This window comes from Taudactylus pleione, unplaced genomic scaffold (genome assembly GCF_031769625.1).
Source record: "Taudactylus pleione unplaced genomic scaffold, aTauple2 ptg001137l, whole genome shotgun sequence".
In the NCBI taxonomy this organism is placed as follows: domain Eukaryota; kingdom Metazoa; phylum Chordata; class Amphibia; order Anura; family Myobatrachidae; genus Taudactylus; species Taudactylus pleione.
The window spans coordinates 1,127,624-1,153,639 of NW_028285538.1; the positions used below are offsets into that span (position 1 = coordinate 1,127,624).

At 44.4% G+C, this 26,016-nt stretch overlaps 1 protein-coding gene across 1 annotated transcript in view; it reads left to right on the forward strand.

Annotated features, from left to right (window-relative positions):
- The first annotated feature begins 322 nt into the window (after nucleotides 1-322).
- Nucleotides 323-26,016, forward strand: part of ACVR1C (activin A receptor type 1C) — a 76,969-nt gene continuing 51,275 nt past the window's right edge. Inside the window, exon 1 of the mRNA XM_088462002.1 lies at nucleotides 323-491. Coding sequence (XP_088318128.1) covers nucleotides 338-491 — 154 coding nt within the window. The 5' untranslated portion in view covers nucleotides 323-337. The remainder of the gene's footprint in view (nucleotides 492-26,016) is intronic.

Here is a 26,016-nt window from a genome sequence, read left to right on the forward strand (position 1 = left end):
GCACTAAAAATAACAACAACCAGATTCCTGCAGAGAAACTCATTGACAAGACTTCTAACTGGAATAGACCTTGAATTCTGTTTATTCTGTTTGTCATTCATTAGGAGCTTGATAAGTGCTGTGAGTATTGTTAATCTATTATCACTATTTTTAGCTCAGCTCAAACTGGATTCACCCTGACCTTGAGTACAGTACTTAACTGTATGTCGTGGGTGATATATGTAATAAAAAAAAAAAATGTGTTTGTTTTTTAATTCCAGGTCTCAAATGTGTCTGTCTGATGTGTGAAACTACCAATTTCGTCTGCCAGACAGAAGGAGCTTGCTGGACGTCAGTGATGCTTACGAATGGTAAAGAGGAAGTGACCAAGTCTTGTATCTCTCTTGTTGATTTGAAGGCTCAAGTTTACTGTCACAGTTCAAACAACATTACTAGGACAGAATGTTGCCACTCTGATTTCTGTAACAATATAACACTCCGATTACCGCCAGGTAAGTCCATTCTAATATTATCTTATGATTTCATAAACCATGGGTTACATTATTAGCAATACCCAGAGCAGTTCATGTATTAAAAGGAATAAATTCAATATATGTGTCACCTCTGAGTTTGGCCACTTTTGGAATTGCTTAATTGCTACTTCAAGTCTGTAGAGTGTAATGCCGGCCATACACAGGGCTTTTTGAAAACGTACGACACCTCGGTACGTTTTCAAATTCAGCCCAATGCATCGCATGCTGCTGTGAATGGTAAACTATGCATCTTACAAGATGCTTCGATTACCTATTTAACAGCATGATGGATCGCAGATCTTATGGTTTTTCCATAAGATCTACGATGCTGATGTACGACGGCGGGGACGCGCATCACCGTCGTACAGCATGCCAAAACACACACGATATGCATGATTGATTGTTGTGATCGATCAAAATCGTGCATATCGTGTGTAAAATCTTACCGTGTATGGGGCCCTTGAGCCTGAGAGCAGAGCCCTCTTACCTTTGTCTGTCTGTTATTATCCAGTCTTGTTTTATACTGTTCTATTTCTGTTTTGTTACTAATTGTAAAGCACAACAGAATATGCTGGTGCTATATAAGTAAATGTTCTATAAGTAAATGTTAATAAATACGTATAGAACACTGACTTATAATTAGGGGTGAGCGGGTTCGGATTTCTGAAATCCGAACCCCCCCGAGCCCCCCCGATCCGAGTCCGATCCGAGTCAGGCTCGACTTTTCCCGCCTGACTCGGATCTGAAATCGAGGCAAAACGTCATCATCCCGCCTTCCGAGTCTCGCGGGTTTTGGATCCTATATAAGGTACCCGCGTCGGCGCCATTTTCTCACTCGGCTGTGGACAGTGAAGAGGGAGGGTGGGAGTTAGGGCTGTGTAGTGTAGTGTAGTGTAGTGTAGTGTAGTGCTGCTGTTGTCCACTACTTCAAAGTCCATAGGGGCTGGCTGTGTTGTGCTGTGCTGCTGTTGTTAATAGGGGCTGTGTCCACTACTTCAAAGTCCATAGGGGCTGGCTGGACTGTGTTGTGCAGTCAGTTCTCCATAGGGGCTGTGTCCACTCCAAAGTCCTGTGCAGTGTCCCAGTCCTAAAGGAGTGCTGTAGTGTTGTCCAGGGGGTGCTCTGTCCATCAGGGGTGCTCCCCCCAAGTGCTAAAAAAATAATATATTTTCTGTGTTTGTGAATTGTGTGCGCAGTAGCCGCACGTGCATCAACAAAGTAGTGCCAAGCGTGCGCCTGTGTCATAAGTAAAGGGCCGGCTGGCTTGACCGTTAAAGGGTGCTGTAACCCCCGAAAGTACACTCCAGTCCAAACCAAAAAAAAATTATTTTCTGTGTTTGTGAATTGTGTGCGCAGTAGCCGCACGTGCATCAACAAAGTAGTGCCAAGCGTGCGCCTGTGTCATAAGTAAAGGGCCGGCTGGCTTGACCGTTAAGGGTGCTGTAACCCCCGAAAGTACACTCCAGTCCAAACCAAAAAAAAAATTATTTTCTGTGTTTGTGAATTGTGTGCGCAGTAGCCGCACGTGCATCAACAAAGTAGTGCCAAGCGTGCGCCTGTGTCATAAGTAAAGGGCCGGCTGGCTTGACCGTTAAGGGTGCTGTAACCCCCGAAAGTACACTCCAGTCCAAACCAAAAAAAAAATTATTTTCTGTGTTTGTGAATTGTGTGCGCAGTAGCCGCACGTGCATCAACAAAGTAGTGCCAAGCGTGCACCTGTGTCATAAGTAAAGGGCCGGCTGGCTTGACCGTTAAGGGTGCTGTAACCCCCGAAAGTACACTCCAGTCCAAACCAAAAAAAAAATTATTTTCTGTGTTTGTGAATTGTGTGCGCAGTAGCCGCACGTGCATCAACAAAGTAGTGCCAAGCGTGCGCCTGTGTCATAAGTAAAGGGCCGGCTGGCTTGACCGTTAAAGGGTGCTGTAACCCCCAAAGTACACTCCAGTCCAAACCAAAAAAAAAATTATTTTCTGTGTTTGTGAATTGTGTGCGCAGTAGCCGCACGTGCATCAACAAAGTAGTGCCAAGCGTGCGCCTGTGTCATAAGTAAAGGGCCGGCTGGCTTGACCGTTAAAGGGTGCTGTAACCCCCGAAAGTACACTCCAGTCCAAACCAAAAAAAAATTATTTTCTGTGTTTGTGAATTGTGTGCGCAGTAGCCGCACGTGCATCAACAAAGTAGTGCCAAGCGTGCACCTGTGTCATAAGTAAAGGGCCGGCTGGCTTGACCGTTAAGGGTGCTGTAACCCCCGAAAGTACACTCCAGTCCAAACCAAAAAAAAAATTATTTTCTGTGTTTGTGAATTGTGTGCGCAGTAGCCGCACGTGCATCAACAAAGTAGTGCCAAGCGTGCGCCTGTGTCATAAGTAAAGGGCCGGCTGGCTTGACCGTTAAAGGGTGCTGTAACCCCCGAAAGTACACTCCAGTCCAAACCAAAAAAAAATTATTTTCTGTGTTTGTGAATTGTGTGCGCAGTAGCCGCACGTGCATCAACAAAGTAGTGCCAAGCGTGCGCCTGTGTCATAAGTAAAGGGCTGGCTGGCTTGACCGTTAAAGGGTGCTGTAACCCCCGAAAGTACACTCCAGTCCAAACCAAAAAAAAATTATTTTCTGTGTTTGTGAATTGTGTGCGCAGTAGCCGCACGTGCATCAACAAAGTAGTGCCAAGCGTGCGCCTGTGTCATAAGTAAAGGGCCGGCTGGCTTGACCGTTAAAGGGTGCTGTAACCCACAAAGTACACTCCAGTCCAAACCAAAAAAAAAATTATTTTCTGTGTTTAGCCGCACGTATATATCAAATCGATATAACATAAATGGAGGACCAAACTTTCTCCGATAAAAATAAAATAGAGAAAGATCAAGAACCACTTCCTCCTAGTGCTGAAGCTGCTGCCACTAGTCATGACATAGACGATAACATGCCATCAACGTCGTCTGCCAAGGCCGATGCCCAATGTCATAGTAGAGGGCACATACAATCCCAAATGGCAAAGTTCAGGAAAATGACCTTGAAAAAGACATTTAAATCAGCTGAAGAGAAACGTAAACTTGCCAATATGCCATTTACGACACGGAGTGGCAAGGAACGGCTAAGGTCGATCCCTAGTATGTTCATGACTAGTGGTTCAGCTTCACATGACGATGGAAGCCCTCCTCCCACTAAAAAAATCAAAAGAGTTAAGCTGGCAAAAGCACAGCGAAGAACTGTGCTTTCTAAGAAGATATCACAAATCCCCAAGGAGAGTCCAAGTGTGGTGGTGGTTGCGATGCCTGACCTTCCCAGCACTGGACGGGAAGAGGTGGCTCTTTCCACCATTTGCACGCCCCCTGCAAGTGCTGAAAGGAGCACCCACAGTCCACTTGCTGATATGCAAATTGAAGATGTCACTGTTGAAGTACAACAGGATGAGGATACTGGTGTAGCTGGCGCTGAGGAGGAAGTTGGCGAGGAGGATTCTGATGGTGATGTGGTTTGTTTAAATCAGGCTCCGGGGGAGACAGTTGTTGTCCGTGGGATGAAAAAGCCCATCACGGTCATGCCTGGGCAGAAGACCAAACATTCCACCTCTTTGGTCTGGCAATATTTCTATCCAAATCCGGACAACAACTGTCTTGCCATATGTACCATATGTAAAGGTGAAATAAGTAGGGGTAGGGACGTCAACCACCTAGGAACATCCTCCCTTATACGGCACCTGCAGCGCGTTCATAAAAAGTTACTGTCAAGTTCAGAAACTTTGGCTAAGACCGTAAGCAGTCCAGGGACACCTAAATCCCGTTGTCCTGTTGTATCCAAGCGCCTGCAAACCACACCGTCAACTCCCTCCTCGTCAATTTCCTCCTTAGTCAGGATCGGAAGTAGTCCTGCAGGCCATGTCACTGGCATGACTGACTCTCCTATCCGGGATTCCTCTGGAGGATCCTGCATTGCTACGCCTACTGCTGCCGCTGCTGCTGTTGCTGCTGCTGGGAGTCGTTCATCATCCCAGAGAGGAAGTAGGAACACCACTACTTTTACTAAACAATTGACCCTCCAACAGTCCTTAGCGAGGAGGATGAAGTACGACAGCAGTCATCCTGAAGCAAAACGTATAACTGAGGCCTTGACTGCTATGTTGGTGTTAGACGTGCGTCCGGTATCCGCCATTAGTGCAGTGGGATTTAGACAATTGATGGAGGTAGTGTGTCCCCGGTTCCAAATCCCGTCTAGATTCCACTTCACTAGGCAGGCGATACCGAGACTGTACAGAAACGTCAGAAAAAGTGTCCTCAGTGTCCTGAAAAATGCCGTTGTACACAATGTCCACTTAACCACGGACATGTGGACAAGTGGAACAGGGCAGACTAAGGACTATATGACTGTGACAGCCCACTGGGTAGATGTATCACCTTACGCAGCAACAGCAGCAGCGTCACCAGTAGCAGCATCTCAGAAATGCCAGCTCGTTACAAGGCAGGCTACGCTGTGTATCACCGGTTTCAGTAAGAGGCACACCGCCGACAACCTCTTAGAGAAACTGAGGGAAATCATCGCCCAGTGGCTTACCCCACTTAGACTCTCCTGGGGATTTGTGATATCTGACAACGCCACCAATATTGTGCGGGCATTACATCTGGGCAAATTCCAGCACGTCCCATGTTTTGCTCACACAATAAACTTGGTGGTGCAGAATTTTCTGAAAAGCGACAGGGGCGTGCAGGAGACGCTTTGGGTGGCCCGAAAAATTTCTGGCCACTTTCGCCATTCAGCGACTGCGTGCCGAAGACTGGAGCGCCAGCAAACACTCTTGAACCTGCCCCGCCATCACCTGAAGCAAGAGGTTGTGACGCGGTGGAACTCAACCCTCTATATGCTTCAGAGGATGGAGGAGCAGCAAAAGGCCATACAAGCCTATACATCCACCTATGACATAGGCAAAGGAGGGGGTATGCACCTGACTCAAGCGCAGTGGAGAATGATTTCCGTGTTGTGCAAGGTTCTCCAGCCCTTCGAACTTGCCACACGTGAAGTCAGTTCAGACACTGCCAGCTTGAGTCAGGTCATTCCCCTCATCAGGCTTTTGCAGAAGCAGCTGGAGAAAGTGAAGGAGGAGCTAAGACGGAGCGATTCCGCTCAGCATGTGGGACTTGTGGATGAAGCCCTTCATTCGCTTTGCCAGGATTCCAGGGTGGTCAATCTGTTGAAATCAGACCACTACGTTTTGGCCACCGTGCTCGATCCTAGGTTTAAAGCCTATGTGGTGTCTCTCTTTCCGGCCGACACAAGCCTGCAGAGGTGCAAAGACCTGCTGGTGAACACACTGTCAGCTGAAGCGGAACGTGACACGTCAACGGCTCCTTCTTCATTTTCTCCTGCAACTGGGGCTGCCAGGAAAAAACTTAGGTATCCTAAGCAACCCGCTGGCGGTGATGCAGGGCAGGCAGGACCAAGTTTGGACATCTGGTCCGGACTGAAGGACCTGGCAACAATTTCTGACATGTCTACTGTCACTGCATATGATACTGTCACCATTGACAGAATGGTGGAGGATTACATCGGTGACAACATCCAAGTAGGCATGGCAGACAGTCCATACCTGTACTGGCAGGAAAAAGAGGCAATTTGGAGGCCCCTGTACAAACTGGCTCTATTTTACCTGAGTTGCCCCCCCTCCAGTGTGTACTCCGAAAGAGTGTTTAGTGCAGCCGGGAACCTTGTCAGCGAAAGGCGTAGGAGGTTGCTTCCACAGAATGTGGAGAAGATGATGTTCATCAAAATGAATTATCAGCTCTTCCAGGGAGACCAGCCTCCAGAAGGTACAGAGGGACCTGTGGTGGTGGATTCAAGTGGGGACGAGTTAATACTTTGTGAGGATGAGGATGTACACACTGAAGAGGGTGAGGAATCGGTGGATGAGGATGACATCTTGCCTCCATAGAGCCAGTTTGTGCAGGGACACATTAATTGCCAGCTTGTTTTGTGGGGGCCCAAACGAACCAATCATTTCAGCCACAGTTGTGTGGCAGACCCTGGCGCTGAAATGATTGGTTTGTTAAAGTGTGCATGTCCTGTTTATACAACATAAGGGTGGGTGGGAGGGCCCAAGGACAATTCCATCTTGCACCTCTTTTTTTTCTTTGCATTATGTACAGTTTGGGGCCTAGTTTTTCAAACTGCCATCCTGTCTGCCACTGCAGTTTCACGCCTAGATGGGTCACGTGTTTGTGCCGCCCACTCGTGTCGCTTAGCATAGTCATCCAGCTACCTCGGTGCAACGTTTTGGACATAAAAACACTATTGTGAGGTGTGAGGTGTTCAGAATAGACTGGAAATGAGTGGAAATTAAGGTTATTGAGGTTAATAATAGCATAGGAGCAGAAAAACCTACAAATTCTGTGATTTTAGCTGTTTTTATGCTTTTTTAAAAAAAAATACAGATCCAAAACACAAAACCCAGAACCCAAAACACGGAAGGGTGGTTTTGGCAAAACCAATCCAGATCCAAAACACGAAGAAAGATCCAGATCCAAAACCAAAACACAAAACACGAAAAGTGGCCGGTGCACACCCCTACTTATAATATATACTTGCGTATATCTTGTGATTTTCGGTCAGAGTACAGAGCTAGAAGACTTTGGGCATGATTCAGCAGTGAACGCAAATGCACTACTGATGTCCCAAGGGTGCTGAGTGGTTTCCCAACGTTTGCACCCCAAAACCGCAATTCTGCACTTTTTTTCACCATCTTTTCATAGGCGAATCTTTTTTGCCGAAAATGGTTTATCGCCGAAAACGGTTTTTCGCGTCTAATTGAATACGGCCCCATGGCTGAGATTTATCAAAGAGTGATATTCTTGTTATCACTTGTTACTTGCTCCAACCGATCAGCTCCTAACTGTCATTTTTCAAACACATGACAGTTAGCTGATTGGTTGGAGGCTGGAGCACCATTTAAGATTAGTAAAGAGTGATAACAAGAATATCACTCATTGATAATTTTGTATTTTATGTCAGTGATCCAATCGCAGTCCCCACTGTTAAACTATTAGGTTTTGTCTGTCATTGCTGACAGTTGCAGCAGTCACCACTGGTAATGACATCCAGTGCACAGGTTGATTTGTGAAACACCTGGGCCTGGGGACCCTATTTTTCCATGTTCAGTGCCCCTCATATCAAAGCTTGTTGCAACTGGTGCCTATACCAGAGGTTCCCAAACGTGATCCTCAAGGCTCCCCAACAGTTCAGGTTTTAGAGATATCCATGGTTGAGCACAGGTGAATTAATTAGTACCTCAGTCAATTTGATTTAACCACCTGTGCTCAACCATGGATATCTCTAAAACCTGAACTGCTGGGGAGCCTTGAGGACCATGTTTGGGAATCTATGGCCTATACGATAGCCATGGAATATCCCTTTAATACAGGGGTTCCCAACCACGGTCCTCAAGGCACACTAACAGTCCAGGTTTTAAGGATAACCATAGTTGAGCACAGGTGACTTAATTAGTACCATAATTATTTTGATTTAACCATCTGTGCTTAAGCATGGATATCACTAAAACCAGGACTGTTAGTGTGCCTTGAGGACCGAGGTTGGGAATCACTGCTTTAATATTTATTGTTTTATATAATCTTGCTTATTCCTGCAATATCTGAATAGAAACAGCTTTTTTTCTAGATGTCAGCAGTCAGATAACTTTTCTTGGATTGCATGAAGTGCTGTAGGCCTTTTGCCCTACTCATTTGATGAAATGCTCGCTAATTCCCTTAGCAGTGTCATAGTTGACTTGTTGTTTGTTTTATTGCACAAACAGCAATATTTGGGTAAAAGTGAAAAGCGAGGCCATGTGAGGGTTACAGATACCCAAAGCCCCACTAAGTTGTATTTAAGCTTAACAGGAGTTGAATAAACTGCTTGACAGCAGTCCAGTTATAACAACAGTTACTATAAGCATTGGGAGTAAAATGTTATGATGAAAAAAGACCGAACTTAACCAATGACACTAATAAGGTGAAAATAGGTGTTCTAATCAATTTCTTAAATATCATAGGTGTTCTAATCAACTTTTATATTGTAGGTGTTCTAAACAATTTCTTATATTCTGTAGGTGTTCTAATCAACTGCTTATATATTGTAGGTGTTCTAATCAACTTCTTATATATCATAGGTGTTCTGATCAACTTCTTATATATCATAGGTGTTCTAATCAACTTCTTATATGTCGTGTGTGTTCTAATCAATTTTTTACATACTGTAGTTGTTCTAATCAACTTCTTATATATCGTAGGTGTTCTAATCAACCTCTTATATATCGTAGGTGTTCTAATCAACTTCTTATATATTGTAGATGTTCTAATCAACTTCTTATATATCGTAGGTGTTCTAATCAACTACTTATATATTGTAGATGTTCTAATCAACTTCTTATATATTGTAGGTGTTCTAATCAACTTAGAAATTGTAGGTGTTCTATTATTTATCTATTAACAGTTTCTTATATAGCGCAACATATTCCATTGCGCTTTACAATTGGAAACATTAATAGAACAAAACTGGGCAATAACAGACAGACATAACCCTGATTGCAAGCTTACAATCTATAGGGAAATAGGCATTGACACACAATGATAGGTGCTATATATTGCATTTTGGTCTAGCCAGATTGCAGAGTTTCTTGATGGGCTGTATGATCCAGTTACACAGGAATTTTGGCCAAAGGTAAGGAGGATGTGAAAGAAAGACAATGTGTGTGGTTATGTGTGGACTGTGAAAGGTGATGTAATTAGATATGGAAGCTTATGTGGGCAGTTCTGGAATCTGATAGGCTTGTCTGAAGAGGTGAGTTTTCAGGGAACGCCTGAGGGTTTGGAGACTAGAGAAAAGTCTTATTGGGCGTGGGAAGGCATTCCACAGTGTGGGTGCAGCCCGAAAAAAGTCCTGTAACCGTGAATGGGACTAAGTAATTCATGGAGATGAGAGATGCAGATCTTGTGCTGAGGGAGGTTGGGTTGGGAGATATTTTGAGATGAGTGAAGAGATGTATGTTGGTGTGGTTTGTTTAATAGCCTTATGTATAAGTAAAAGTAGTTTGTGTTGAATACAGTAGAAAATCGGTAACCAATGGAGGGACTGGCAGAGCAGCAGACGAAGATCAGCCTCACAGCTGCATTCATAATGGATTGTAGTGTCGAGACCCTGTTCTTGGGAAGACCAGTAAGGAGACTATTGCAATAGTCAATGAGGGAAAAAATGAGTGCATGGATTAGAGTTTTTGCAGTGTCTTGTGTACGATATGGTCGAAGTTTGGATATGTTTTTTAAATGTAAGTAACGTGATTTTGAAACAGATTGAATGTGGGGAACACAGGACAATTCGGAGTCAAGGATTACACCTAGGCAGCGAGCTTGTGGGGTAGGGTGGATTGTCGAGTTATCAACAGTGATAGAGAGATCAGGTTGGTAACTGTTATTGGCTAGTGGAAATATAATTAGTTCTGATTTAGAAATATTAAGGACATTCATTGACACGGACCAATACAGATGATGACAAATATGGGGAGGATAGGTAGATTTGAGTATCATCTGCGTACAGATGATACTGAAATCCAAAAGAGCTGATTAGTTTGCCAAGAGAGGTGGTATAGATTGAGAAAAGCAGAGGTTCTAAGAGTGAGCCTTGCAGTACTGATGGAGGTAGCAAAGAGGAGGCAGGGTCAGAATAACGAATAGTGAAAAAAGATTAAATAGGTAAGATGAGAACCAAGAAAGGGCTGTGTCCTTAATGACCTAGGGATTGTAGTGTTTGTATGAGAAGAGAGTGGTCAATAGTATCAAAAGCGGCAGAGAGATCTAGAAGAATTAGAAGTGAGTAATGCCTTTAGCCTTGGCAGTGACCAGATCATTCACTACCTTAGTCATTGCTGTCTCTGTGGAGTGTTGGGAAAGAAAACTGGGCTGAAGTGGATCCAATAAGTTGTGTGAGTTAAGAAAGTGTGTGACGCGGATGTAGACAAGTCTCTCTTAGCTTGGAGGGGCATGGGAGCTGGGAGATGGAATGGTAATTTGATAGAGTGTTAGGGTCAGCAGAATTTAGTTTTTTTCAGAATGGGAGTAATCACTGCATGCTTGAACAGTGATGGAAAGATACCAGTAGAGAGAGAGAGAGATTACAGATTTTAGTTAGGGTAGGGATGAGCACAGGAGACAGGGCTTTACTGGTTTTTGAGGGTATAGGATCATGAGTAGAGGTAGTAAAGTAGGAGGATGAGAAAAGTGTAGATACTTCATCTTCGTTTGTTGGGTCCAATGAAGAGAATGTGACAGAGGGTTCAGGTAGGGAATTGAGCAGGTCACTAGCTGAGGAAGAGCATACCATTTCATTTTTTATCTTATCAATCTTGTCCTTGAAATAAGAAGCAAGATCTTGTACACAGACAATAGCAGATGGGTTGGGTGAGGGAGGGAGGGGTAAGAAGTGATTTAAATGTATTAAAAAGTTGTTTGTATAGTCTTATATGTGAGGAAGTCACTTGGAGTACGAGATTTACGCCACTGACGTTCTACTTTACGTGAGAGTTTTTGTAGATGCCTTGTTAATTTAGAATGACACGGTTGACATCTTTTATGGATTAAACCCATTTAATCTAGCATATTCTCCGTGATTCTTATTGAATCTGCTAGCCTGTGAAGCCCATGCAATATACCTGTGTGCAATGAAGGTGATTTATTAATAATCTGTTCGGAGATCGCAGGACTTCAGAAAAACCTGCATGGTGGCAGTGGAATTGTGGATTTTGGTAATTGACCGAGGTGCACCGGTGTCATGATCAGCTAATCCAGATTGTTGTATCTGTGAGTCAGCCCGGGATCTTGACAAATTGTTCTAATCAACTTGTTATATACTGTAGGTGTTCTAATCAACTTCTTATATATCGAAGGTGTTTTAATCAACTCCTTATATACCGTAGGTGTTCTAAAAAAACTCTTATATACAATATGTGTTCTAATTAACCTCTTATATACCATAGGTGTTCCTGTCAAACTCTTATACTGTATATCAGAGGTGTTCTAATCAACCTCTTTTATACCAAGGGTGTTCTAATCAACTTCTTATATACTGTAGGTGTTCTAATCAACCTCTTATATATCGTTGGTGTTCTAATCAACCTCTTATATACCGTAGGTATTCTAATCAACCTCTTATATAGGTGTTCTAATCAACCTCTTATATACCGTAGGTATATAAGTTTGTATATAGATTTTTGTATATAGGTTTATATAGGTGTTCTAATCAACCTCTTATATAAGTGTTCTACTCAACCTCTTATATAGGTGTTCTAATCAACCTCTTATATACTGTAGGTGTTCTAATCAACCTCTTATATAGGTGTTCTAATTAGAGAGGAGCGGTTCGGATTCTGTGGAATCCGAACCGCTCCGAACATAGGGGTTCCGAGTCCACCCGCCTGACTCGGATCCCCGTTCGGGGCCGAACGGCGGCCATCTGATGTCGGATTCTCACTAGAGAATCCGACATCCGGGCTCCTCGAGTGTAGGGCAGACCGCTGTGTGTTTGTTACAGCAGCCGGCTGTGTGTTTGTTACAGCAGCCAATTAGAGTCACACAGACTCTCATTGGCTGCTGCACGGAGGGAGCCGGCTGGAGCTCACTCATGAGCTCCGTCTTCCGGCTCCCTCCTCGTCGCGTGGCACCAGAGCGGACGGCGGCTGCAGCGGGGATACAGGTAAGTTTTTTTTTGTATGTGTGTATGGGGGCCTGCTAATGGAGGGGCCTACTACTGGGGGGGGGCATACTACAGGGGGCCTACTAATGGAGGGGCCTACTACTGGGGGGGGCATACTACTGGGGGGGCATACTACAGGGGGCCTGCTACTGGGGGGCCTACTACTGGGGGGGCATACTACAGGGGCCCTGCTACTGGGGGGGCATAATACAGGGGGGGGCATACTATGGGGGGGCATACTACAGGGGGCCTGCTACTGGGGGGCCTACTATCCTGGGGGCATACTACAGGGGGCCTGCTACTGGGGGGCCTACTACTGGGGGGGCATACTACAGGGGGCCTACTACTGGGGGGGCCTGCTACTGGGGGGCCTACTACAGGGGGGGGTTTACTACAGGGGGCCTGCTACTGGGGGGGGCATACTACAGGGGGCCTGCTACTGGGGGGCCTACTCTCTGGGGGGGGCATACTAAAGGGGGCCTGCTACTGGGGGGAGGCTACTACTGGGGGGGCATACTACAGGGGGGGCATACTACATGGGGCCTACTACTGGAGGGGCATACTACAGGGGGCCTGCTACTGGGGGGCAGACTACAGGGGGCCTGCTACTGGGGGGGCATACTACTGGGGGTCTGCTAATGGGGGCGCATACTACAGGGGGCCAGCTAATGGGGGGGCATACTACTGGGGGCATACTACTGGGGGGGCATACTACTGGGGGCCTGCTTATGGGGGCATACTACTTGGGGGGGCTGCTAATGGGGGGCATACTACTGGTAGGGGCATACTACTGGGGGCCTGCTAATGGGGGGCATACTATTGGGGGGCATACTACTACTGGGGGCACTGCATAGGGGGCCCTACTACTAAGGGGACTGCATAGGGGGCACCACTACTGGGGGCTTTGTGTAAGGGACACCACTGCTGGGGGCATTGTGTAAGGGACACTATTGCTGTGGGCATTGTATAAGTGGCACTACTACTGTGGGCATTGTATAAGGGGCATTACTACTGTGCGCTTTGTGTATAAGGGTCACTACTGTGGGCATTGTGTAAAAGGGTCACTACTGTGGGCATTGTGTAAAAGGGGCACTACTGTGGGCATTGTGTAAAAGGGTCACAACTGTGGGCATTGTGTAAAAGATGCACTACTGTGTGTCGTAACATAAATAAGAGACACTACTTTATGGTGTAATGTAAATCAGGGACACTATGGGGGTCATTCAGACCCGCTCGCGAGCGCAGGACGCTCGCAAGCGGGTCAATGTTCCCCCACTGCGCTTGACCATCGCGACCATCATCATGGACGCTCGCATATGCTGTGGGTGGTCACCCACAGCTATGCGAGCGGCCAGGAGGCCGCTCCATTTTCATGGAGGAGGGCCCTGACTCAGAGCGAGCGCTCTGGTCAGAGCGTTCGGCTCTGAATCAGGCCCTATGTGTGGTGTAATGTAAATAAGATTGTGCACTGTGAGTCCTAGGGCCGTAGCCCACTTTGTAAACAAGTACTGTGATTCTGTAATGTGTTATAGATATGATTTATACTGTGGTGTCTGTGTTGTTGTGCCACTGCTTTGTCGCTTAGTAACCAGTCAGCTCAATGCAACCTTTGGCCAATAATGTTGAAAACAATATTATAAGCTGTGAGGTGTTCTAAATTGACTGGAAATTAATGTTATTGAGGTTAATAATACTCTAGGAAGAAAAAAAAGACCAATTTATGTGATTTTAGCTTTTTTTGTCAATCTTTGTAAAAAAATCCAAATCCAAATCCAAAGCCAGTCACCGCAGTTTGGCAAATCCAAATCCAAAGCCGGACGACGAATTAGAACCAAATCCAAATGCGGCAAAAATGGACCGGCGCACATCCCTAGTTCTAATCAACCTCTTATATACCGTAGGTATATAAGTTTGTATATAGGTGTTTGTATATAGGTTTATATAGGTGTTCTAATCAACCTCTTATATATCGTAGGTGTTCTAATCAACCTCTTATATAAGTGTTCTACTCAACCTCTTATATAGGTGTTCTAATCAACCTCTTATATACCATAGGTTTTGTAATCAACCTTTTATATAGGTGATCTAATCAACTTCTTGTATGTGACTGATGAAATCTCTCAAAACAGAAAGGTCACTTCCATTCCATAAGTTAAATTTGTTTGTAGTTATAATAATGTATTCATATCATTCATATTCAATGTTCACTAGCAAGAAAGGCATTTATAAATTTAATATAGTTCCTATAACATACTTTTCAAAATTTCTGGGAACAAAGGCTGGATAAAATGAACCTTCTAAGATTTGCACCAGCTATTATTATCATTGATTTGTAAGGTGCCTAGTGTAATTACTAAACAAGAATTAAATAAATTTAATGTCAGAACAGATTGGGGTTGGGGGGGCATAGGTCTATTTATTGCACGTGGATGCTATTAATTCAAAATCGGGCCTGATTTGGGGCAGGGAGGCTTAGAGTGTTCACTTACTATAAAACTTTCCATATTTCATGTGCCTATCCTTTTTTTCCAAACAGGACCACCACATTCCAGTATCCAGGCAAGCAGCAATAGAGACAGAGAGAGGGAGAGAGCGCGAGCAGGACAGTCTAACAACTGCCCTGAATCTGATGGGACAGTCAGATTTTGGGTGACTGTCCCAATCAGTAAGAAATGTATTCCCACTAGGAGATACGTTCCGCATGACATGGTTTTGCCTGTGAAGGGACACTGTTGTGCACCTAACGGTCTAAGGGAAAGAAAAATCACTCAAGTTAGATGACTGTGGCAGTGATTTGTCTTTCCATCTGCCCCCTCTAGTTGATGGCCATGCTGCTCTGGTGAGGTGGATAGATGGGTGACAGGAATGCCAGATACAGTACGAGGAATTTGCAGTAGTCAAGGCGGGTCATGATAAGAGTGTCAATAAGAGTTTTAGTAGCATCATGGATAAGAAAACAGCATATTATAATACAAGCAGTATCTCTAAGAGTAAGACAACAGTACTGGGAGAGAGACTAGTAGGATGGTGAGACTGAGGAAATTGTGATTGATGGTGAGTGAGATTTGAGAGGAGAGGTGTCTGGGAGAGGGAAAAAGATACGCTTTGTCTCTTTTTTCTCTCTTCTTTTTCTGTAGCGTGGTGTGGAAGCCGTGACCTGACAGTATCACTCCTGAGGGTTGGAGTTGGTTGGAGCAGGCGTGGGAGGCTGAAGCGGAGCCTAGGGAGGTGAGATTGAATCTGGGTGACTTGCGCCAGGACTTCCTCATGCAATAAGGGAGGATTGGAGGCAGTGGAACTGCTGAAGGTGATGAGCCCGAAGGCGAGGACAGTAGGGAACAACTTTATTAGATTGGAAACTAATTCGGAACTGTAGTGGTAGAATCGAATAGGAACCGTTGTAGTAGAATCAATGATATGCAATTGATGAAGCAAGGTCAGATTGGAACCAATGCTGTAGAATCGATGGAGTAGAATCAATTATATGGAATTGATGAAGCAGGATACAATTGGAAACAATGTTGTAGAATCGATGAAATAGAATCGATGATATGGAATTGAGGAAGCAGGATCAGATTAGAACTGATGTTTAGAGACAGGTTGGAAATGATGTTTGGAGACAGTCAGGTTGGAACTGATGTTTGGAGACAATCGGATGGAGACCTTTATGAATTAAAGAACTGGATCAGTTTGAGACTGATTTTGATTAATTGAAGAATTGGGTCTTTTTGAAACCGATGTTGATGAATGGAAGTACTGGATCGGTTTGAGACCAGTGTTTGAATATAAAGGATGGGACCAATGATTGGAGATATCAACTGAGAACGATGATTGGAGATATCGGCTAGCACCGTTGATTGGAGATATTGGCTGGGACCGATGACTTGAGATATTGGCCGAGACTGATAGTTGAAGATATTGCCAGAGACCTATGGTTTGAGAAATCGGCTGAGACCGATGATCGGAGATAAATCAGCTAGGACCAATGGTTGAAGATATTGGTTGGGACTGATGGTTGGAGATATCGGCTGAGATCGATGGTTGTAGTTAGGAACAAGTCTCTGGGGTAAAACCAGACTGGAGTACTAGATGGAATTTGAGACTCGATAACCAGACTTGGAACTGGAATGATACAGACTGGAACCATTCAGATACAGAGTACCTGGGAGCTCAGCACAGAGCGGTAACTTCAGCAGAAGCGACGCTGTACTGGCAATGTGGGCCAGTCAGGAAATGGAATTTATAGGGGTGGATCCCCAGGGATTTGATGCTGGTCTGGCGGCAGCACTCTGAGGAGGAGGTGGTGGAGGAGAGTCAGGTGACTGAATCCTACATTGGAGCGCCCATACTTAGTTTTGGAGAGAACTCTGGTGTGCAGCATGAGTGTTAGCATGCTGAGTAAATGAACTGAGAGCACAGAGCAGTTAAAGTTTGGACAGACCTCATAGCCAGCTGGATGCGATGTACAGTGCAGGCGGAACGCTGCATCTTCCGGGATTGATGTGCGGTCACAGCGTGAGCGGACCTCAGTGCTAACTGGAACAAACAATGCAGAGGTAAAACATAGGAGAATATGAGAAAAATGAGTCAGGATCGTGACAGTACCCCCTCCTTCATGGGTGGACTCCGGACACCCACATTGAGGACCTCATTCAGAGTCGGTCGAAGCGGCCGCACGGTCGTACGCGAAAAGGGGCCGTATATGCAAATGATTCCCTCGCAAGTTGCGTCCCTAAGTTCGGATCGGTAGCTGGCCGACCAAGGGGAGGAAGCGGTCGGAAGACAAAAATATACACCCCCCTTCTCGTACGCATTGCACGTCATCTCCGGGCATATAAGGATTAATCGAGACCATTGGCAACCATCGAAACTGGTCGTAGAGCTTAAGGTTGACCATACCCTCTCTTAAGCTTTACGATCATGTCAGTGTAAAAACCTCCCATATCACATGTGCCATGACGCTACTTTGTTAATTATGCACTCCCATAAACCGTATGCACTCCCACAAAACGCCATTCGCATAATTAGGCACGCCTGCGTTCGGATCTTCACTCCCCCGTTTCAAGCACCTTCCCCTGTTACCACCCACAAACGCCTCATTCTGTCACTCAAACTACCGACCTGGCTGTGTTCAAGGAGAGAGAAATTTCTGATCGTAGCGGCTAGTTTGCGCACGTGCATTGCGAACTTTACGCATGCGCAGTATAGCGAACATCGGTGGCGTACGACCGTGCGGCCGCTTTGACCGACTCTGAATGAGGTCCTCAATCTCAGAAGTACTTGAAGAAGAATTCCCATATAAAAACAATTAGAGAAGTGGAATCCAGAAGAACTCATGACATATTCAAGCTGAAGTCCTCAGAAGTCTTCCCAATATTCATCTTCAAAGGTAAGACCTTCATCGTCAGAACAAGTAGACCATTCGTCATCACTGTGTAGAGAGTTTACTTCATCTAGAAAGTCCATTGGATCAATGGCATAAAAGTCCTCTCTTGAAACTGAGGTACTTGAAACTGTAGCCCCACAATAACTTGACTAACATCCATGAGGAACCTTTTAATGGGAATATGTATTTCTCATTGTCAATTCTTGAATTTCTTCCTGGGAAAATACATGACTAGGAAGGATAGAACCCCCCATAACGTAACTTGAGTCATTTATAAACTCTCTATCAGAATCAGAGTCCATATCCAAAGTGAGTATTTGATACTTTTTCCTGGAAACAGCAGAGTCTAAGTCAGATGATGCATCCATAGGACTGGAATACCAAAAGGAATCAGAGGATGAACTGAAGGAAACATAACCCATACTTGTTGTCTTTGAACTGTTTTTGGAGTATTCCTGTTCTTGCAATTCTTGAGATTCCTGATGTATAGATCTAACAAAGCTTGATCTTGCTTAGAAAGTGATGGATTGGAAAACGGAGTATTGGATGAATATTTAGAAGAGTGAGTGGACGATGACTCCAGGAGATTAGTATTTTTAGAAGAGCTGCCAAAAGGAGACAAGGAAGTGTATGCAACTTTCAAGTCCATGGTTTGAGGGCTTTGAGACTTTGAAATGTCTCATCTCTTGACAGCTTGAAGGTTTTTAATACACTGGTGAAGTAAAACCTGATCTTGCTCAGGGAGCGATGCCATGGAGGGCTGAGCAATAGGCAGATCTTTGGCAGATTTTGTAGGATACCTAGATGGTCCCAAACAGACTGGTTTTGAAGTGAATTCTTTATGAACAGCTTTAATGTAAGTGGGGAGATCACTAAGTAACAGATCTTTGGATTCGATGAATGGATTAGCCCATTCCAAGGCTTTACCTCTAAAGGATAGGAGCAAGTATTTAATAACATTGGCAGTAGTAATTTTCATTGTTGTTCCCGACTCAATATCAGTGAGGTATTGGCGTGCTAAAGCAACATCACTGTCAAAGTAATGGGTGCTGTAGAACCAGACGAGTTCTGGCAGATTGAAACTTGTGATGCAAACTCAGGAGCAGAAATGGAATTAGTTTGCGGAACTTTAGACTTATGAGAGAATGCTATGTCTGAAATTGACTGGAGTCCTTTACTCAAAAACAGATGAGACCAAATTGGGTCCAGAGGAACTGGAATCGGTTGAAACCGAAGGAGCCTTTGAACAGACGGTTGGAACTGTATTGAGTCCAGGGACACTTGAAATAGTTGGAAATGAAGGAGGTGGAATCTAGCTGGAACCAGAACTGGTAGAACCTCAATATTCAGATGGCCTTTTTTCGACCTGAATCATACTAGAAGTCTTGATTGACTAGGCAGAATTCAAAGACAGAGTCGAAAAAGTGATAATCAGATTGTCATCCAACAGGGTGATATCCTCAGGAGAAGACTGACAGGAGTCAATATCTGAATCTGTGATACTGAAGACCCTTCCTGGAACTGAGGCTCTGGAGACCACCTTTGGAGTTAGCAGATTAGATGTTTCTCCTGGAGTTGAAGACTCAGATGCTCCTCCTGGGCTACTCGGACCAACAGATGGAACCGGATTGGGTAAGGAGACACTTGAATTGGTATTGGGCGAAGATGGAGTCAAATTGTGTCCGGAAGAACTTGAGCCAGTATGATCTGGAGGAGGCAAAACTGGATTGTAATTGGATTTTCTTGAACTGGCAGGAATAGGAGCAACCTTTGGACAAATGGATGGGACCGGATTGGGTCCGGAGGAACTTGAATCGGTAGGATCCGAATGGAACTGAACCGATTTGGAATTGGATTTTCTTGAACTGGCTAGAAGCGGAGGAGTCCTTGGATAGACGAATGGAACCAGATTGAGACTGGAGGGACAGGAATCAGTTGGAACTGAAGGAGCATTTGGACAGACTGTTGGAACCAGATTGCATCCAGAGGAATTTGAATCATTTGGAACTGAAGGAGCCTTTGGACAAACGGATGAACCCAGATGGTACAGAGGAACTTGAATCAGTTGGAACTGAAGGAGTCAAAACCGGATTGGAATCAGATTTAATTGAACAGGTTGGAACTGGAGAAGACAAAACCGGATTGGAATCAGATTTACTTGAACCGGAGGTGACCTCGGACTGACGGATGGAACTGAATGGAGTCTGGAGGAACTTGAATGGGTAAGAACCGAAGAAAGCAGAAGCCGACTAGTAACAGAACAGGCAGAATCCGGATGTTCAGATGGCTCATCTGGGACCTGAATCATGCTGGTCGACATCACGATGGCACCCTCAACAAGTAGCTGACAGAGTCCATGACTGCCTCCATGGCAATATTATCCCACCTGGGATCTTGGCACTGAGGACCCCTGCTGGGGCTGATGCACTGGAGACCCCTCCTAGGATTTTCAGATCAGATTTTCCTCCTGGAGCTAAAGGCTTGGATGCTTCTCCTGGAGCTAGAACATTGGATAACCCACCTGGGGTCAGAACATCAGATACCTCTTCTGAGGCTGGTGAATCAGATGCCCCTACTGGGGCTGCAGAATCAGATGCCTCTCCTGAGACTGAAGAATAAGATGCCTCTCCTGAGGCTGAAGAATCAGATGTCTCTCGGATTATGAGAGACTTGGACATACTCTTTTGATTCCCAAATTTGGAGTAGGACCTTCTTGTTACTGGACCCTATTCGTACAGTTGAAGCTCCTTTTGAACAGCATAACCCCCTTATCCAGGGCTGAGGAAACTGGAACTGCAGATGGCACACGGACAGAATTGGAGACACGGACATGGTGACGCTAACACTTGTCACCATTGCTAGACTTACGAAGGGAACAGTTTTTAATGAAATGATCTGAATTCCCACAGTAGAGACAGAGATTAATTCCTTGTTCAGCCATGGAGAGTTTGGGGCGCAGGTAACTCTGGTGACTCACTTTAATTTGCTTAAGAGGAGAAGCCGTAGCTCTAGGAGAGTCTGCGACAATAGTCTCTTCAGACACAGGATATGGAGCAAAATACTTAATTGTGTCAGAAGTGTCACCAAGGACTCAGGAATAATCTGAAAAATTCTGGTGAGAAGGTCTTGTAACTGTTTTAAAACTTGATGAAGAGCACCTAGATGTTCAGGTTTAAGAGCAATAGTGAACTGAGAAGTCCAAGAGTAATTGAGAGGGTGAGTCACCTTCTCAGGAGAAATTGCTTTAGAAGTGCCACTGAGTTTGCTCGGAATAAACAGTTGAAGATGGGGTGGCTGAAGTGGAGCCTAGGGAGGAGTGATTGAATCTGGGTGACTTGTTCCAGGACTTCCTCATGCAATAAGGGAGGATTGGAGGCAGTGGAACTGCTGAAGGTGATGAGCCCGAAGGCGAGGACAGTAGGGAACAACATTCGTAGATTGGAAACTGATTTGGAACTGTAGTGGTAGAAGCGAACAGGAACCGATGTAGTAGAATCGATATGAAATTGTTGAAGCAAGGTCTGATTGGAACCGGTGTTGTAGAATCGATGAAAAAGAATCGATGATATGGAATTGATGAAGCAGGATCGGATTGGAACCGATGTTTGGAGACAATTGTATTGAACCTGATGTTTGGAGACAGTCAGGTTGGAACTGATGTTTAGAGACAATTGGATTGGAACTGATGTTTGCAGACAGTCAGGTTGGAACTGCTGCTTGGAAACAATCGGATGGAGACTGATGTTAAGAATTGAAGAACTGGGGCCTGATTCAGAAAGAATCGCAATTGCAAAGCTGCACGCAGGCAGCTTTTCCATTGTGATCCTTGCAGATATGGTAACAGGAGACATCATGCCTCTTGCTGCATTACTTATCCGAGCTGCATGGTCCAACGCAGCATCGTATACCCTGCGGGAACATTGACCGGCTAAGGTGACCCATATAGGATCACACAAGCCGGCCGCCGCAGATGAGAGAAAGCTGACGGAGATCCAGGTCTCTTCCCTCCCCCCCCAACGGCAGAGACGTGCCTCCGTTTTGAGAAACGGAGGCATCGCTGTCCCCTCCCCATTCACAAATGGCAGCAAACTGACAATGACAATCTGCTGCCAGTCTGCGTGCGGGATCGAAGACCCGTTGTGCACATGTGCAGAATGGGTCAGGCATCTGCGCAGATTCCCGATCATCGGGAATCTGCGTTCAGCAGTGTTTGAGACCGATGTTGATGAATTGAAGAATTGGGACCGATGTTGATGAATTGAAGTACTGGGTTGGTTTGAGACCGATGTTTGAATTTGGAGATATCGGCTAGGACTGATTATTGGAGATATCGGCTGGGACCGATGGTTGGAGATATCAGCTGGGACCAATGATTGGAGATATCGCCTGGTTGGAATATCGCCTGGGAACGATGGTTGGAGATATCAGCTAAGACCAATGGTTCTAGTTAGGAACAAGTCTCTGTGGTAAAAATTGACTGGAGTACTAGATGGAATTGGTGACTTGATAATCAGACTTGGAACTGAAAGATATGGACTGGAACCATTCAGATACAGAGTACCTGGGAGCTCAGCACAGAGCTGTAACTTCAGCATAAGCGACGTTGTACTGGCAATGTGGCCCAGTCAGGAAATGGAATTTATAGGGGTGGATCCCAAGGGATTGAATGCTGCGATCAGCTGGTCTGGCAGCAGCACTCTGAGTAGTGATGGAGAGTCAGGTGACTGAATCCAACATCGGTGCGCCCATAATGAGTTTTGGAGGGAACTCTGGCGTGCAGCCTGAGTACTAGTATGCTGAGTAAACACACTGAGAGCACAGAGCAGGAACAGTGTGGACAGACCTCATAGCCAGCTGGATGCGATGTGCAGTGCAGGTGGACCTCTGCGTCATCTGGGATTGATGTGCAATCACAGCGTAAATGGTACAAACACTGCAGAGGTAAAGCATAGGAGAATATGGGAAAATGAGTCAGGATTGTGACAGACAGGCTGTTCCTGTGGGGTCACCAGAGAAGATATGGGGACCTTGAGCTGCATTAATAGACTGTACGGCTCCTGCCTTTACAAAAGATAAGTTAAATTAAAAACGCCCTCTTCTGGTGGTCCAATGTAGACACTGAGGCTGCCGGTGAATGTGAGCATAAAGATGGTGGTGATATGCATTGCATAGGCAGACATGTTGGTGCAACAGGAAATCCACCCTCAGTGTGCACTGGCAGTTGAAGGTGAGATGCTGAGGTACAGTTATGAGAATGATGAGGAGATGTATGCATGACACTGAGTATGACAGGGACCTTTTTTACCTTTGACATGTTTACTGAAGAAGTGCATACCGAGGATGTAGCTAGACAATTCTGGGCCCTATAGTAAGTTATTATAAGGGCCCTTATGTAGAAAGGTGAAAGAACACATACACACATGGGGCTTTGACTGGGGAGGTGCCTTCCAGCTGGGGGCCCTGTAGCATTCCTGCTACTGTGTAAGTTACTGTATGCCTTTGGTGCATTCATCATTGCTACCTTCACACCAGTGATTGGCAGCACGTGGCCCGATGAGCCTTAAAACTTTGATCTTGTATCCGATGGTTGTGTCTAAAGACGCACCAAGCTGGATTGTGGTGTCTAAAGATGCACAAAGTGGGTGTCTCAGTCCTTGCACATTCAGCTGCAAACTTATACACCAGGGAAATGGCTGATACCAGCATTAGCATAAAGACGCAGATGCGACTACTGCAAAAAGCACTAAAGCGGTCGCAGCAGCAGTGTGCGACTCAGAATCAGCCTGATAGTGAACGAGCCCATGGCTGCTGTATGTTGCCTCCAGTTACTGAGTTACTGTGTGGTTTATCTCTCGTCCCGGACTGAAGGTGATAAAAGAGTACAGGTTTTCGCGATGTTCCCTTTCAACCACACACCCTCAGTGAACAGTAGGCACCTTCCATGGAAGTCAGTGCTGTTCTCGGACAGGGGCACCTTGGCGAGGGAGTGTAACAGGAAAACCAGGAAAAACAGGATACATTGTGCAAAGAAGACATTGCTCATTGTCATGTACGGCACATGGAGGCTGCGGAAATATACACAGGTGCCCCAGCCCTGGGGACATGCTGCTGGTAAAGCTTACGAAAGCTGCAATACATAAGAAAAGAAAGAAAGTTCCTCCGCACAGAACAACAATATTTACTTGAATTTGTCTGTTGTCTATTGTGGTATGTGTGTACAAACTAGTAAGTGAGAGATGATAACTGATGGATTAATAAATATCCTGGTCATGGGCCTTTGGTGGTGTGATTTATAATATAAGTGATAAGAACTATCGCTATTTGGCGAGTTTCACAATATATGTCTGATGCATTTCATCTGCACATAGTAATTAAACTGGCAAACATATGTCCCTGGCCTATAGACACTCAGTAGTTATTAATAACATGACGATGTTATTAACTAGCAAATTACAGTAGATTTGGTATTGTGAATGACACGATAATAATTTTTATGTAATATATGTTTTGTGTTTATTAAATGATAAAATCAATAATATTTCGCTAATTTATTTTAAGGAGCTATTAAAGGTTATATTTTAGAATAATCGGTGCTAATATATTGTTGTTGGCGGAATTATGAACATTATGGTATTCAACATAATAATTATTTGTCTTGTGAGTGCCCCAATATAGGAATACTTTTCTCTTTTGTGTTTTTGAATGTTCATTTTTATTCCTGGGTGCACCTCCCCATTATCAATGTATGATTATTAATTTTGATAATTGTTTATGAGGGGAAAGGACAATAGACAAATTCAAGTAAATATTGTTTTTCTGTGCGGAGGAGCTTTCTTTCTTTTCTTATATACTGTGTTGACTGAGATCTATCCTCAGATTTCGCTCATCCAGCACGACTTCATTTACATTACAGAAATGTATTCTCCGCTAACAACAATGTCTAGCTTTAGTTTATCAGCAGAATTATCAAGTAGGAGAGAACGTTGGAATAATGAACTTGGAATGGTCTTCCCGGAGAATATCGGGGAAATTACTGAATCATCTCAAAGCTGGAATGAAGAACTTCTACAACTAAAACAGAATTTATCTAAACAAACTAGAACTTGGTGGGAGTTGACAATGTTTGAGAACTATGTTAAACAAAAAGTTAGTCAAAGGGGTTTAAGACCAAGGGTATTTCCATCCTTTGACCTTACCACCGATAACTTGAGAATGGAATGGGAAGAGGTTTTGAAAAAATGTGCACAAGATCTGATGCTAGTTCTAATAAAACATGATAATTTATTATTAGATCAATATACTAAGGAAATAGAACAATTAACAAATAAACTCAAAATATACGAGCACGAATTACAATTTCAACAGACTTTTGAGAAATATAAAAAAGAACTGGCAGAATATGAAGCACAGATAATTGAACGCCAAAAATCTAAGTTTGCACGTGATAAAAGAGATTATGCCTCAAATCAAGTCTTCAGGTGGAATACAAAAAGGGCTGATAGAAGAAGGGAGATGATGAGGAGACCTTCACAAGGGTATACCTCAACAGATCAAGAGTCATCAGGCACAGAGGAGTCGGATCATTCATTCCAGTTGAAAGACAATTTACCATCTTATACTTCCAAGGATTTTTTAGACTTGCCCCATTGGTCCCTGTTAGATCAAAGACCAGCAAGAGGATGATCAGGATGGGCAAGAAACACGTGAAACCAGGCCAAATGGGACATTCAGGACAATCCCAAATATCAAAAGAAATCTCAAAAGAGGAGGTAACACCAATGGTGGATAATGAAAACAATTTGAAGATCATCCACTTAACGGAGAGAGTTTTAGATCCAATTCAAAGGGATGTTTTGAGTAGAGGTCTTACTTTTTCCCCCAACAAAAACTTTGATCGATTTAGGTGGGAAAAGGATCTTAACCTTATTGGAAGAAAGCTCTTTCTTACTAAATTTTATACCACGGCTAATAAGAGGGATAGGGATAATGTGCAATCTATTAGTACCTGCATTGAACTATACATTAATAAAGCGAATGTCTCTCATTCTTTTGTAACACTTTCTTCAGATGAAATAGAAGCCATTAATATTCTTCAAGATCTGGCAGATGAAAACAGTGGTAGTGAAATTCTATCCAGACCCATTTGTAAAAAGAAAGGGACCTTTTACCCACAGACAAATATTTGCCCAGTGGTAGGAACATTTATAACCTTGGCATCAAGGGATCTAGATACGTTATGGCACAATAATAGGAGAGGACATCTCACCATCACAAACCTAAGTAGAGAAGAAAACATGGCTCTCATGGATATTCAGTCTTGGGATGATGTGGTGGTTAAGCCCTCTGATAAGGGGGCTAATATTGTACTGTGGGCTAAAGAACTCCACGTAGCAGAA